This window comes from Sciurus carolinensis, chromosome 5 (assembly GCF_902686445.1).
Source record: "Sciurus carolinensis chromosome 5, mSciCar1.2, whole genome shotgun sequence".
Taxonomy (NCBI): domain Eukaryota; kingdom Metazoa; phylum Chordata; class Mammalia; order Rodentia; family Sciuridae; genus Sciurus; species Sciurus carolinensis.
This window is the reverse complement of record NC_062217.1, coordinates 113,253,702-113,269,448: the sequence shown is the minus strand read 5'-3', so window position 1 is coordinate 113,269,448 and position 15,747 is coordinate 113,253,702. Positions and strand designations below refer to the sequence as shown.

The window sequence follows — 15,747 nt, the reverse complement described above, 5'->3', positions numbered from 1 at the left end:
GGAAACAGCTGGGTCATATCCCATCAAAAGAAAGACATTCTTAGAACAAAGCAAGCAGTACCCCAGAGATGCTGTCTTTATCTTTTTACAGACTCTGTTGAAAAAAAAAAAAAAATCCATGCAAGCACTTTTTACTTTAGTCCAGAATGAACAAGCATTTTTGTTGAGTTTTGCAATAATTTTTTAGAATCTTTTCTTTTTAAACATGGGGACACCCCATCAAGTTTATTGTCCTAAGAGGCTTGTTTTGCTTATCTCAGCATCTCTCCAAACTTTCAGAAGAAATACAGAAAACAATAGCTAACTTTTTAAAAAGGATGCTCAAAGAGAAATCTGAGCACTCCCATTGTGACCCAGGAACCTGCATTTGCATCCCCAAGTAGGGAACGGAATCCTAGAATCACAAGCCTGGGATGGCTGGGACTGAGAAGGTCACTAGGCCACACTCCCACTTCCAGAACAAACTGCAGCTGCTCCTAAACCACCATCTGCTGTTTGGGGAAAAGACATAAAATTTATCCCACTGCCCTTCTCTGGTTACCTACCAACCTTTATAAATCAGAAGGTGCTTACCTGTAACTAATCCAACTCTCTTCTGAAGGATCAAACATGTTTGGGCCTTTATTACTAAGATTGCTGCAATGTGATGGAGCCTGCATAGTTAAGGGACTATGGGGCTCAAATCATAACTCCTCCACTTAGAAGCTGAGTGGCCTTGGTCGAATGACTTAACCTTTCTGAGCTCCAGTCTTCCCAACTGGAAGACAATAACAACCCATAGTGTAGTTGTGAGGTGTGAGAATCAATCCCTTCAAAGCACTTCATAAACAGCCTAAGTAAATGGCTGCCTCTACCAGTCTTATTTTGGTGGTGATGGTGATGGTATTTTTTCCCTCTTACTTAAAAAAAATTCAGGGTGGCCACCAATTAGTGAAACCTCATCCAACTGGCATTTTACTGACTTCAGTAATCTCCAGAGATAAAGAGCTCAGAGGCTTGCCCCCCTTATTTTCCTGGCTCACTCAAATGTGTGCTGATTGTGCAGCAGAGAGCCTGCTGTTAAGTGAGCAGAGAAAAGTTGATCAAGGTCAGGAACCCAGGCACAAAAGGCTGCTGTCCCGGCTGACCTCACAAATGCTAATCCCCTTTATCCCTTCACAGAAGGGAGTATAATCTTCTCCAGATTAGAATGTGCGGGAGAGGTGACCAAAACAAAAACTTGGCAGCAAGCGTGAATGCTCACGAATGGTTAATAGCATCGCTGGAGGTGGCCACCTGCTTAGCACACCCTCTGAAGGACCAGGTCACTCACTTCTCAAAACGGCAGCTGAGGTTAATTTGAATGTGTACAGTCAAACCTGTTCAAAAAAATAAAAAAGAAGAAAAAGAAGAGAAAAAGAAAAAAGGCCACAGAACCAAGTCACCAAAGTCTGTGCCAAAATTCCATTAGCCAGTATACTAAAAACCCATTTCCACCCTTTCCTGCCCCCTCTCTTTTATTTCCAGCATACACTATAATTTGGTAGTTGTGAACTCTAGTCTCAGCTTGACCTTGGGCAAGTGACCAACCTTCTCTGAACCTGTTTCCTCATCTGTAAAATGGGGATGACAAGGGAACCTTCTTCGAAGGGTAAATAAAATAGGAGAATGCACGTGTAAGGCCTCAACTATGATACCTAGAACATGTAAATGCTCAACAAATGTTAGAGACTGTTATCTCAGAGTATTCTTGTTAAATTCTTTCCATGAGGGGTGAAGATCTTGTACCCTGAAAAACATATAAGTTAAAATGTCTCCAGTTCCCTTTCTAAACTCTTAAGAAAGCAAGATGATGGTGGCCCTAAGCCAAGAAAAGAGGCGCTTGATCCAACACTCATATAAACACTCCAGGATTCACTTCTCCCTTCTGCATACTGGGGCTTGGTTTTCACACTTGGGACTTGGCCTTCCTAGGCTATCATTTAACTCTTCTTTGCCTTGAGGTCGTCGGACTTACCCCATGAAATTCAGCCCACTTGGTGGGAGCAGGGAGAATTAATAGAATTCACTTGCAAATCCAGAAAAGAGGGAATTATACCCATTGTTGCTTTAACATTTTCGTCCTTTAATATTCAAGAACGCTGTATCTTACATATATCTTTTCTCATTACTTTTAATGTAGCAGTAAGCATAATTTTATCCCCCGAGGTACTCAGCAAGTGGTTCATTAAAAATGCATGCTGGGCTTGTAGTAAGCAGTGCTCTAGATCTAGAATACTTTCTCATTCTCTATGAGACTATCTCTAATTATAAGCCTAATGGTCTGAGCTAATCTTCACAATTAAAATTTTAAACCAACTGAACTAGAATATGGGACATTGTTTAGGATGGCATTATATTCTCTTTCTTTACTCTTTTTTTAAGCCACATTCAGCAGGTAGGATATAAAAGTTTTTATTCAGTTTCTTCTGCGGCTTTATGTATATCATTTTTAAGGTGTTATCAAAGGTCTCTCCATTGTTACACCATTAACAATAAATGTGGAAGTCACAGAAACAGGCTCTGTTTTTAAAAAATCATCCAGAAAAGAAAAAAAAAAAATGTACGTCCTGAAAGTGTTTTTTATTTTCATTTGATGGTTATTTCTAAGGGTCCCTAACATTATTTGCCAAAAAAGAATCATCACTTCAAAACATGTTAACGTCGTATTAAGCAAAAAGGAAACAGCAGGTCATGGGTGATTATAAACATCAGACACTCTGAGGACACAGGAGGAGTGGGGCAGTGCTGCTCACTGGAATCTGTCATCTCCTGTTGCCCAAAATAACTTCTTTTTGCTTAAGATGTCCATTTTCATATTTGTATTTCCAATGGGCATTTTTTTTTCTTTGAGGAATGATTTAGAACACAGTCTTAGCAAACAATGTTAAAGGAATTTAAATATTTTCAAAACTCAGAGTGTCGGTAAAGAAAGAGACTTTAAAAAAACATCTATTCCAGATTCATCCCATATCAGAGTAAGAAACTGAAGCTCAGAGAGGGTGAGTGATTTATCAAAGATTACACAGCATTTCAGAAGCATATTCCTGGGCCTGCCCCAGACTCTTAACCTGTTCCTCCAGGCATTTTTTTCAGAAGCAACAGATGTCCCCAATATGTGAGAGAGCAAAAGCTCTGCAACTCGTATTAACAATTACTGACATAGCACTTAGTACTTTGTAATATGTGGGTACTTTGGTTACAAAAAGATTCAAATCTTAAAGCTTCACAACTTAACCTTCATATCTAGAAAACCACTAATCCCAAACATCATTCTAGAGTAATGGAATTTTGCCCTGTTTATATATACACAGAAACAAGCTTGTGTGGGCATGTATAAGTAACTTCATTACTGTATAAGACAAATGCATGTGCATATTAATACATATGCACGTAAGCATACACAGAAGTATAGCCAGTGATTAGATTCACTGGAATGGCGATTGATATTTATATATAGGCGCAGCTGGTTGAAAGGAGAAATAACTAACATTCCAACATCTGAATATTCCAGATGACCTAGTGTGCACGTGGCTTTAAGATAACAATGTCAGTAATAGTTTTTACTCATCAGATTCTATCTGTTGTATATGATGCGCTAAAAACTTGAAATGAGCTGGGCATAGTAGCACATACCTGTAATCCCAGAGAGTGGGGAGGCTGAGGAGGATCACAAGATCAAAGCCAGCCTCAGCAACTTAGTGAGGCCCTAAGCAACTTAGTAAGACCCTATCTCTAGGTAAAATTTTTTAAAATGGACTGATGCTATGGCTCAGTGGTTAAGTGCCCTTGGGTTCAATCCCTAGTTACCAAAACAAAGAAAGAAACTTGATCATTAATTGTAACAACCCATGCAGCTTATTTATAGAATCATAACTATTATTTTCACTGGCTGTGTCTGAAAGGGAAGTACAGATTTATTAATATTTCCAAGAATTTTTCTAGGCCTTCCCTATGATACAATAAAGAATGGCCCTACCTATTGAAAATATATTCTCCCTCTTGAAGTAACTGGTGAATGCAAAGGAAAATAACATGGGAAGTTTTTGTAGATTAATTCTGGAACCATAGGCCACAAGATCCTTATAGAATACAAACAATATATATGTGTGTGTGTATGTGTGTGTGTGTGTATACATAGTTAGGTAAATAGATAAATATATATATAGAGAGAGAGAGAGGGAGAGGTGTAATTATATGTACTATATAGATATAACTATGTTTTATATGGATGTAATCATATTTAGATGTAGATCTTTATATCTTTATAATGTTGTATGCAGGTTTAAGTACCAGAATTAGGAAATTTATAACTGTTATCTTTTTAAATTAGGAATGTAATTCTTAAAGACTATTAGTGAAATGTCACACATTATTGTTCTATAACCCAAACCTTTACTTCCTTGCCATTAAGGGCTTCTAGTACTGCAAAGCAATTAGAAAAACAGGCTTTAGAAGAATTGTACTCTCTTGAGTTTGAATCTCAGTCCCTACCTACTAGCTCTATGACCTTGAACCTAAGACTTAACTCCCTGAACCTCAGTTTCCTTTTCTATAAACTGGTAAAAAATAATGTCTCTTCCTTCTAAAGTAGAGATAAAAATCAAATTGGTTTATGTTTGTAGAATGCTTAGCAGAGTGACTAGTGTATAGGAATCCTTCTAGGAAGGTTAACTTTTGTAATGATCAAACATTCCAGTAGGAAAAGCTAGTGGCACTATTATGTACCATGCCAGTGTGTCTCATGAAGTTGGTTAGAGACCTGAAGCAAAGAGTAGCCCTTTAAGAGTGTATGTCCCTCTTGATCCTTGCCCACCCGTCTCAAATTGAACCTCCAAGGCAGTCCCTGGCTCTGGAGCAAACTCCAGCGTGATTTATATGGACAATTCCAGGTCCTCAAGGGGACAATACACCAGACCCCATCGGCTCCCACAGATATCCCCAGCACAGGGATTCCTTTGGATTTTCCAAATCTACTGAGACCTAATAAATGTTACAGTAGTTCTGAATCCAAATGTAGGAAAAAGTAATAAAGTGTGTATGTGGTGCTAACATATACTGATAGAACATCAGAATCAAGCTCGTCACTGTCGCAACCAGAATGGTTGTTGTCTCTCTCTTGACATCCTAGAGAGCGGTTGCTCTTCTGTGTCGGCAACAGTGTGGCTTACATGTCCCCCCAACACCTGTCATGTTGCTAGATTTCTTTCTCCACAATAGAGTATTATCAGTACCTGGCAAGGAGGGCCCATAATGTCACTGCACGTTTACAGCCCATTTGTCTGATTTATAAGTCCAAATAGCCATTTAAAAATTCCAAATCAGGCTTTGTCAAGCAGCTCCACTCTTTTGTCATCTACAAATCAAACTGTTATGTTCGAAGCCATAAATACTAAATGACTTCTATGCCCAGCCTTAAAGCAGGTTTCTGAGACTTGCCAGTATTGAGTCCCACAGTTGGAATGTTTATAAGTGCATAGCCTGAAATTGTGCCTTCTCCCTGATTTCTCCAGCAGAATTGAACGTTTCCTGTAACATTTCAGGTATATCTCCCAAACATAAACAAGATGTCGATGCAGGCAGTGTTGGATTATCTCTATACCAAGCAGTTGTCACCGAACTTGGACCTGGACCCGCTGGAACTAATTGCCTTGGCAAACAGATTCTGCCTGCCACATTTGGTTGCACTTGCAGGTAAGGCTGATGACTTGGGGTTGCACTGGGTCTGACTGTCACATTTATCAAAATCACATTTAAAATAAGATTTCCAGGGAATAAAAATGTATTTTTATCCCCCCAAATAGGACTGTCTTATGTTGGTGATATAAATTGATCAAATGTATCAGACTAATCCAATTTAACAAATATTTCTTTAGCATCTGTTTTGTGCTAGTCCCTGTTAGGTGATATAGATAGAATGGTAAGTAATTCAGACCCCTGCCCTGGAGGTACATGCTCTATGCATGCCGAGTTACTTGTGGGCACAGAACTTGAAATAAAAAGATTCTGTCAGCAACATCCCCAAAATGTGTGCACAGACACAGTGTTTCAGGAAGAGCAGTAGGTGCGGTGCGGTGGCTAAGTATAGACTACAGAGCCAAATTGCCTCGTTTCTGATTTGGGCTCCACCATTTACTGGCCAATGACTTTGTCCTTCACAGAGCCTTAGTTCTGTATCTCAGCTTTCTCTCTTTTAAAACAGGAATAATATTATCTACCTTAGAGTTATTGTGAAGATCAAATGAGTTAAAATATAGAGTCTTTAGAACAGTGTCTGGCTCATAGTAAGCATTATGTAAGTGGTTTTCTTAAAGCTATTTCAGAAAATGTTCTGACATTGTCAAGTTCATTTCAGGAAAAAAGAAAAAGGGAGATCTGGCTTAGCTTCAAGAATCTTATCTACAATTTCTAGTTTTGTTCAGTTGATAAACTGAAGCAGGACTCTACGGGATATATGCATTTAGATATCTTGGTTTTCTTTTTTAAATTTAAATCTTCTGCTTTGCTCCCCAGAGGTTTCAGTTAGCAACCTGGGTATTTATCCCTGTGTTTAGCTGATTCCTCTGAAGAAGGAAAGCAGAGACAGACTGTGCCTGTCTTGCTCACTGGCCTTTCCCCTGTACATGGAAAAGTGCCTGAGCCTCTCAGGCTCTCAATAAACATTTCTTGAATAATTGAGTGAATAAAAATGAGCATATGAACAAACCAACTCATCCTATCTACACTTCACTTTCTGTCAGGGCCCTAAATGAAAGATTAATTTTTCTGTCCTCCAGGCTTCGGCTATACAAAAACCATCTGGAGATCAAAGCCCTCTCTTTTTCCTACTTCTTCCCCCAATTAAATAGAGAACTGAAGCATCGCTATTAGGTTTGTTTAAAAACTGTTTTTGATGAATATACCTGAAGTCTTAGATCCAACCAAGTTTACTACTTTTTAAACACTAACTCTAGAAGGCTGCAGGGGGCAGCTCCTTTTTTCAGAAATAGGAGTTTCATGTAACTATTCACAGGTTTTCTAAGTATTTGTCCTTTGAGGATAAATTTGATTTTTTTTGATGGCCAAAAGTAATTTGGAGTCAAATTTATCAAAGAAGGTTTGTGATGAGCCTTGGAGTATTCCCATTTTTGCTGAAATATTAGGACTGGCAATGATAACATGGGATTGATTTCTCCATGAAGGACTTTTTTTAAACTGATGGAGAGAAAACTTTGCATGTGAACTCCAGATTGCTGTGTACATTTAGTAGTGTTACTAAATGTTATTATTACTGTTATGATTATTTATTATTTGGCTTCCCCAAGATGATTCCCTTAATAATTAATAGTATTTGGCCTGTACTATCTCGATTAGAATGTTTAGAGCATCTTTGCAGAGTACTTAAAACTCAGTTTCCAGGGTAAAATGCTTTGCAAGCCAGTGTTAAATATATATCAAGAAATGTTGCAGTTCCTTAAAATTAAAGAGCCCAGGTGACTTCTCTGGGAGATTTTGTCCCAAGTAGTTCTGTTTATCCAACTGAAGAGGGATTTGCCAAAGAAACCATTCAGTTCCAGGTACCAAAATGACCAGACGGAGCCACACTAAATACATGGAACCAGAGCAGAAAGTAAGCATGAGTTGGACAATACAGGTGTATCTCAGAAATGTCACAGGTTCAGTTCCAGACCACCACAGTAGAGCAAATATCACAATAAAGTGAGCCACAAGAAGTTTTGGTTTCCCAGAGAATATTAAAGTTATGTTTACACTATACTATAGTCTATGAAGTAAGAAAGAACATTATGTGTAATAAAAATAAATATGTACCTAATAAAACGCTTTGTTGCTAAAAAAAAATGCTAACAATCTTCCGAGCCTTCAGCCAGATGTAATCTTTTTTTCTGGTGGAGAGTCTTGCCTCAGTTTTGGTGGCTACGGGTTGATCAAGGTGGCAGTGCAAAGGTTGAAGTGGCTATGGTGACGTTTTAAAACAAGATGGCCATGAAGTTCGTTGCATTGATTGACCCTTTCACAAAGGAGTCTGCTGCAGCATGTGATGCTATTCGATAGCATTTACCCACAGTAGAATCTCTTGTGAAAGTAAAGTCAGTCAGTCCTCCCAGTCCTGCTGCCCTTCCATTACTAAGTTGATGTGGTGTTCTGAATCTGTTCTCGTTTGAGCACTGCACACAGCGTATTCACCAGGTGTAGGTTTCTATCAAGAAGCCACTTGCTCTGCTTTAAGAAGAAACTCCTTATTCATTAAAGTTCTGTCATGAGATTGCGGTCATTTAGTGATATCTTCAGGCTGTAGTTCTCTTAGAAGTTCTCGCACTTCCCATTCTAGTCTTCTTGTTATTTCTACCACATCTGCAATTTCTTTGTGTACTGAGGTCTTGAACTCCTCAAAGTCATCCATAAGGGTTGGAATCAACTTCTTGCAAATTCCTGTTAATGTTGCTGTTTTGACCTCTTACCATGAAACATGAATGTTCTTAATGGCAACTAGAATGGCAAATCCTTTCCAGAATGTTTTCCAGTTTAATGTTGTATTGGGGATGAAAATTAATCTCATTATATATATGTTATGGTTTAGATGTAAGGAGTCCCCCAAAAGCTTCTGCATGAGACAGTGCAGGGAGATTTAGAGGTGAAATGTTTAGATTATAAGAGCCTTAGCCCAATCAGTGAATTAATGTCCTGAAAGAGATTGAGTGGTAACTGTAGGCAGGTAAGGTATGGCTAGAGGAGGTGGGTCCCTGGGGATGTGCCTTTGGGGTTTATATTTTGTCTTTGTTGAGTAAAGCTCTCTCTACCTCCTGGCACAATGTTACCCATTGCTTTCCTCTGCCATACCCTTTTGCCGTGATGTCCATCCTCACTCAAGCCCTGAGGAATGGAGTCAGCCATCTGTGGACTGAAACCTCTTAAACCATGAGCCCCGTAATAAACTTCTCCTCCTCCTATTGTTCTTGTCAGGTCTTTAGGTCAAAGCAGTGAAAGAGCTGACTAAAACAGCAAATCTATTCGAGTTCTTGGGTGACAAGGTATATTGCCAGTGAACACTAATATTTTGAAAGGAATCTTTTCTTAACAGTAGGTCTCAACAGTGGGCTTAAAAAACACTCAATAAATTGTATTGAAAACAGATGTGCTGTCATCCAGATGATGTTGTCCCAGTTCTGGAGGACAGGCAGAGCACATTTAGTATAGCTCCTAAGGGCCTAATGATTTTCAGAGTGACAAATGAGCAGTGACTTCATCTTAAAGTCTCCAGCTCCTTTATCCTCTAATAAGAGAATCACCCTGTCCTTGGAAGCTTTGTAGCCCGACATTGACTTCTCTCTATGGAAGCCCTAAATGGCATCTTCTTCCAATGAAAGACTATTCTGTCTGCATTGGAAACTTGTTGTTTAATGTAGCCACCTTCATCAATTTTCGTAGCCAGATCTTCTGGGTGATTAACTACAGGTTTTCCACTTGCCACTTCACCTTGCCCTCTTATGTTATGGAACTGACTGCTTTCCATAAACCAAAACCAACCTCCACTAGTTTCACACTTTTCTGCAACTGCCTGACCTCTCTCAGCCTTTATAGGTAGAATTGAAGAGAGTTAAGACTTTATTTTGGCTTGGGAATGTTGTGGTTGGTTTGCTCTTCTCTCTAGACCCCTGAAACATCTCCAGATCCACAATAAGACTATATTACTTATCATTCATGTGTTCAGTGGAGTAGCACTTGTAATGTCCTTCAAGAACTCTTCTTCTGCATTCACAACTTGACTGTTTGGTTTAAGAGGGCCAGCTTTCAGCCTATCTTGGTTTCGGACATGCCTTCCTTTCTAAACTTAACTATTCCTAGCTTTTGATTTAAAGTTAGAGGAGTTGGGAGTGTAATCCTGCTGACTCTGGAGTGTAATCCTAATAGCTCAGGAGGCAGAGGCAGGAGGATCACAAATTGGAGGCCAAACTCAGCAACGTAGACCCCATCTCAAAATAAAAAATAAAAAGTACTGGAGATTTACAGTACGAAGCACCCCTAAGTTCAATCCCCTGTACCAACAATAAATAAACAAATAGGAGTGTGACTCTTCCTTTCACTTGAACACTTGGAAATCATTATAGGCCTATTAACTGACCTAATTTCAATACTGTTGTGTCTCAAGGAACAGGGAGGCCCAAGGAGGAAAACAGGAATAACCGGTCAGTGGAACAGTTAGAACACAAACATTGATCTATAAAGTTCACCATCTTCTATGGACAGAGTTTGTGGCACCCCAAAACAATTACAAGAGTGACATCAAATATCATTGATCCAGGATCACCATAAACACATATAATAATAGCCATGCATGGTGGTGCATGCCTGTAATCCCAGAGGCTCAGAAGTCTGAGGCAGGAGGATTGCAAATTCAAAGCTAGCCTCAGCTACTTAGCGAGGCCCTAATAAGCAATTTACTGAGACCCTGTTTCTAAATAAAATATTTTTTAAAAGGGCTGGAGCTGTCGCTTTGTCATTAAGTGTCCCTGGGTTCAATCCCTGGTACAAAAAAAAATTTTTTCTTATATATATGTGTGTGTGTGTATATATATAAAATCTTTTATATATCTATATGTATATATACATTCATATATATGTACATATATTTACATAATAATGATGAAAAGGTTTGAAATATTCTGAGAATTACCAAAATGTGACCCAGAGACACAAAGTGAGCACAGGCTGTCGGAATAATGACTGGTTGACTCCCTCAACACAGGGTTGCTCCAAACCTTCAATTTGTAAAAAAACCCAACTTCTGTGAAGTGCAATAAAATGAGATATGCCTATATATTTGGCTAGAAGAACAAGTGCAATGCCAGAGAAGACATCAACAAAAGAATTAGAAATGCTGGGCCAAGACTGAACACATACTTCATCCCCCGAGGTCAGAGACAGCCCAAACAGAGACAAGAAACAGCTGAACCCAGAACCCTATTTAAATTCAGCTTACAAGATTTGGACATAAGCTCTCAAGCAGAAATGACCCTCCCAACTGGATTTTTGTTACTTCCGCTGCGGTTCTCCTATCTTTATAATCCAAGGGGTTGAACAATACATTATCCATTTGTAATGTTGAGACAGACATATGCATCCACATTTTTAATTCCCCTCATAGACTTCTTTTTCTGTCCCTCAGTCTCTTTGCTGTCAGAGGTTATTGAAAATGAGAGCCCATGTGAGCGCAGAAACTGTCAAACAGGAACATGATTTCCAGGAACAGCCTAGAGGATTCTACAAAGGCGATAGACTATTTAGAACCACTGTGTCCAGGAGAACTGTCTCACAAGTGATGGAAACATTCTATCCCTTCATTGTCCAATGCTGTGGGCATGTGTAACCATTGAGTGTTTAATGTGCCTAGTGTGACTGAGGAGCTGAACATTTTATTAATTTTAATTAATTCCAGTTTAAATAGTCCAATATGGCCAGTGGTTACCATCCTGGATAAGACCATGCAGGTCTGGAGGATTCTGGCTAATTCAGAAGCACAAACATGAGTTCCCAGGGATGTTGGTGCAATGGTTGGATGCCAGAGTGCTGCATGTTAAAAGGCCACATCTGAGAATGGATCCTGGTCAGTTTAGATGGCTGCCCAGAGCCGTGTCCCATATTTCCTCCCTTCTTAAGTGATCCCAGCCCAGCCCCTTCAGGCAAGGTGTCTCTGGCTTACAGAATGCAGTTTTAACGTTCTCTGGCCCTCTCTCTCTCTCTCTTCCCCAGAGCAGCACGCGGTTCAGGAGCTGACCAAGGCCGCCATGAGTGGTGTGGGCATTGACGGGGAAGTGCTCTCTTACTTGGAATTGGCCCAGGTTTGTAACAGTTTGCTTTTCACCTCTTAAGTGTGTTCAATCAGTTCATTTAATGCTGATAAAACATTCCACTGTTGCATCTGTCTAAATAAAGATGTCACCACTGAGTCACAGAGGCCCCCTGTGTACATGGAGAAGATCTGAGAGTTTTACATTTCAGGCACCATTCAGCCTGCTGGGCTTCGTTTGATAAAACAACAAGGACCCCACCCCCACACAAGTCCCATTGTTCCCTAAGGCACTGTCTTCACATGTGGGAGAACCTCTGGAGCAAGATAGGGGGAGATTTTGTCTCCCTTCTTTGAATTCTTGAACAGCTTCTAAAGTTCCGTGAAGCCCAATATAGCCTCCCCCCACCCCGAATTAATGAACAATTCCCTGAAGCTCTCCTAGAGTTTTCTAAAATCAGTACTTGTTAATATCAATATCCGTAATCCCAATACATACTTCCACTCTTCCTCCAAAGAAGGCCCAAGAGCCAGCTTCAGCTTTATCACCAAAAACTTCCCCAAGGCACAACGCTGCCTCAGTGTCCTCTTCCCTATGAAAGAGATGGTAATTTACAACCTCACACCCTTAAGATTATTTTGAGAATTAAGTAGAAGAGAATGTGGAAAGAGCCCTGGAGGATGGAAGCCCTTTCATAAGGGAAGGCACATAGGCAGAAGGCTAGTGCCTGACTTGGACTGATTAATAATGAAGTTTCCACTGAGGGAATGAAGAATAAGTTCTGCTGTCTTTCTGCTTGAATTTGTCTTTCTTTGTGCACACGCTCGTTCTCTCACTCTCTCTGTTAGGGCAGTGGCTTACTAAGTCTGAAGTCAGGCAATTTAAATTAGTATTACTCAATCAAGGAAGAGGAAGTGGTTTTAGGGAGCGGAAGGTACAATATGGCAGTTGGTGCTTGGCCCATCCAACTGTGGCCATGGGAGATGGCTCAGGTTCAAAGTGTTAGACGGTGGAATAGGACTTAGGGCAGCCTACTCACTCTGAGTTAGCATTCAGCAAATATTTGTTATTTTCTCCCCAAGTACCAGTCACCACCCTGAACTGAGGGCATGTACATTACAAACAGTAGATTCCCTGCCTTTGGGGCAATCATATGCAAGTGAGAGAAACAGACACTAATCCGGATTATTAAAATGAAATGTAAACAACAGTCCAAACTGAGGACAAACATCTCTTGCAGGAGAATCAGTAAGCCCCCTGCCAGGGTTTGAAATTTGGGGTCTTTTGAAATATTCCCCATTTGGGTGCTCTATTCAGTAAGTGTCCATCCTAGGGAAAGATGAAATGACTCAAAATTTCATATAGGACCAATTCACTTGAGGTAATAATTTGCACTTACATCTGTTTGCTCAGTGTCCCTGGCCAGTCCCCTCCCTTGCACCCTGCCCCCCCCCACACACACCCTGCAAAGAAATGTGATTATGCTAAGCCCTAGCCTTGGCAGGAAGGGTTTAGGATGGAGTCTCCTTAACTGATTTGTTAGACCTTAACCCAGTGAAGTGCTGGAAACTGCTTAACAGTTACTTTGGGGGCAAGTGGGTCCCTCGTCTGTTGCCTTTCCAACTTCTGTGGTCTAAGTGCTCCCAACCACAACTGGTTGTAGTAACATGAAGTCACTGGACTCAGAGCTGAGAAGAAAGTTAGATCATCAGCTGGCTCTCTCGAGCTGGTGCTAGCCAACAGGGCATACCACTATCCCATTCTTATTTTCAGAGAGAAATAAAGCATCAGGAGATACTGGAGGTACCAACCTCATACTGTCTCAGATGTTTGGAGTTGTGATTTTTAGTCTCTTGAGAGGATTTCTAAGAACATGGGCTTTTCTGTTGTCCTCAGTGGAGAAACAAGCCACAGGAGTCCAGGTCTCTATGGCCAATAAAACTTCAGTCTGGGAAGGGCATGAGAGGTGGGGAGGTGGGGTCCTGCTGAATATAATAGGATAAGGGGGAGTTGGCTGTTGGTTTTTTGAGCATCAGATATTTTGCAGTCATTGCTACCTCTGCTGCCACCTCCCTGAGCATCTGCTCAGAGTAAAAGGGTGGAGTACTTGTCTCCCCGCCACCCTGCCCAGACTGCTTGCTCCTTATGTAACCAGAGGACAGGTATAGGACAGTCACGCATTCCACAGTCTCGTCTTTCTGATCTTTGGCCCCAGCAAGCTGAGCTCTGACATGTGACACGGAGTGTTCCATTGCAGAGTCTTCCTTAAACAGAGGTGACATCGCTGCTCCCTGCTGCTGGCTGGTGCCTTCTAGAGGGCACAGCCACTCAGCATTAGAGGCCACATGGTGGGGGAGAACAAGAAGGCGAGGCCTGTTTTAAAATGATGTGATACAGTGATTATTTTGGGCGTCTCTGTCACAGTGGGGATGAGGGAGGCTGTGCCAAACACTACACCTGGCAGGCATCAGAGCCATGGCTAAAGTCAAAACACTGGGATCAAAACAGGAGCTTTCCTGAATTAGTTCTATGGACCCTGTATTTCTTTCCTCCCCTACAATGGCTTCTAATTTCTCTGTAGCCTCACTTTAGAAAATAAGAATCTGATCCCATTTTGGTCACTTTTCCTCAGTTTCACAATGCCAACCAGCTGGCTGCCTGGTGTTTGCACCACATTTGCACCAACTACAACAGTGTCTGTTCCAAGTTCCGCAAAGAAATCAAATCGAAATCTGCAGGTAAGACAGTGAGAGGTCGCCCTTCATCCAGTTCTCCCCACCTGACTCAAGCGTCTACCTTCCATGCCATGGGAGTGAGGGAGCTCAGCTTGTGGGTAAGTCCATGCCCATCAGTCACAGGAACGGTAGGCTGGGGATTCTCTTTGGAGAATGACTCAGGTGGACTGGAGGTCAGGGTGCCCTGCTGCACCGATGTTATTGGCTCCCCCTTATCTAGGGAGGCCAGCCTGGGAGCTAGCTTAGACTCCAAAGTCAAATGGCTTGGTTCTCTGTGCCCAGCTCCATGACTTGTAGGCAAGAGAGTCTACCTCTCTAAACTTTAGTGTCACCATCCACAGACGGTGCTACTTATTGTCTGTACCACATCAGGCTATGGAGAGGATATCTGAGAGGCATCAGGCACAATGAGTAGCAGGAGTAACATCGGCATCTTTCCTTCGCCAGACAATCAGGAGTACTTTGAACGGCACCGCTGGCCCCCTGTGTGGTACCTGAAGGAGGAAGACCACTACCAGCGTGTGAAAAGGGAACGAGAGAAGGAAGATATTGCACTAAATAAACATCACTCAAGACGAAAGTGGTGCTTCTGGAATTCATCTCCAGCAGTTGCCTGAAGAGGAAGAGGAAAAACAATCAGTAATCTGATACAACACTTTTAAAAAGCACTACTGTAAAGTTAGTCGTCTTATTAGAGATGCGATATAGTTCAGGTTTCAGGCGCTGACCTTCCTCCACTTTTGTGCATTTATCTTTGTTAGGATCAAAGCACAAGCTCACCATCAATGAGCCTGGACAAAAAAGGGAAGCTGACTCTCTCACTGCATTCCTTAAACTGATACGTATATTTTTTTGTTGTTGTTGGGAGGCTTAATAAACTTCAGTCCGTTACTTTGTTTCTTTTTTATACAAAGAAAAAAAAAAATCCAGCTTTCATGTTTCAGATTCCAAATTGGAAAATATTTTTATATGGTCTCTTGTATTTTGTTGAAATGAGAATACTATGTATTACTTTATTTTACAGGCCACAAATTGACCATGACATCGCCCTGTGATTCTCTTGGCCCATATGACTGCCGAGCATTATTACATAATTAAAGGGTTATCCTTTTGCTGTGAAGTAAAGGGTTGGACTGAAGTCCCCCAAAGTACAAGTTGAAAGTGCTTAATTTTTGTTCTGCTGAATAACATCGGTATAATTACCAACT

The 15,747-nt window shown here is 40.9% G+C and overlaps 1 protein-coding gene across 7 annotated transcripts in view; it reads left to right on the top strand.

The window, feature by feature from the left end:
* Positions 1-15,430, top strand: part of Rhobtb1 (Rho related BTB domain containing 1) — a 129,725-nt gene extending 114,295 nt beyond the window's left edge. For all 7 annotated transcript variants that reach the window (XM_047552919.1, XM_047552915.1, XM_047552917.1 and 4 more), the window contains 4 exons: positions 5,562-5,712; positions 11,767-11,855; positions 14,437-14,542; positions 14,987-15,430. In XM_047552919.1, coding sequence (XP_047408875.1) covers positions 5,562-5,712; positions 11,767-11,855; positions 14,437-14,542; positions 14,987-15,156 — 516 coding nt within the window. In that variant the 3' untranslated portion in view covers positions 15,157-15,430. The remainder of the gene's footprint in view (positions 1-5,561; positions 5,713-11,766; positions 11,856-14,436; positions 14,543-14,986) is intronic.
* The last annotated feature ends 317 nt before the right edge of the window (positions 15,431-15,747 follow it).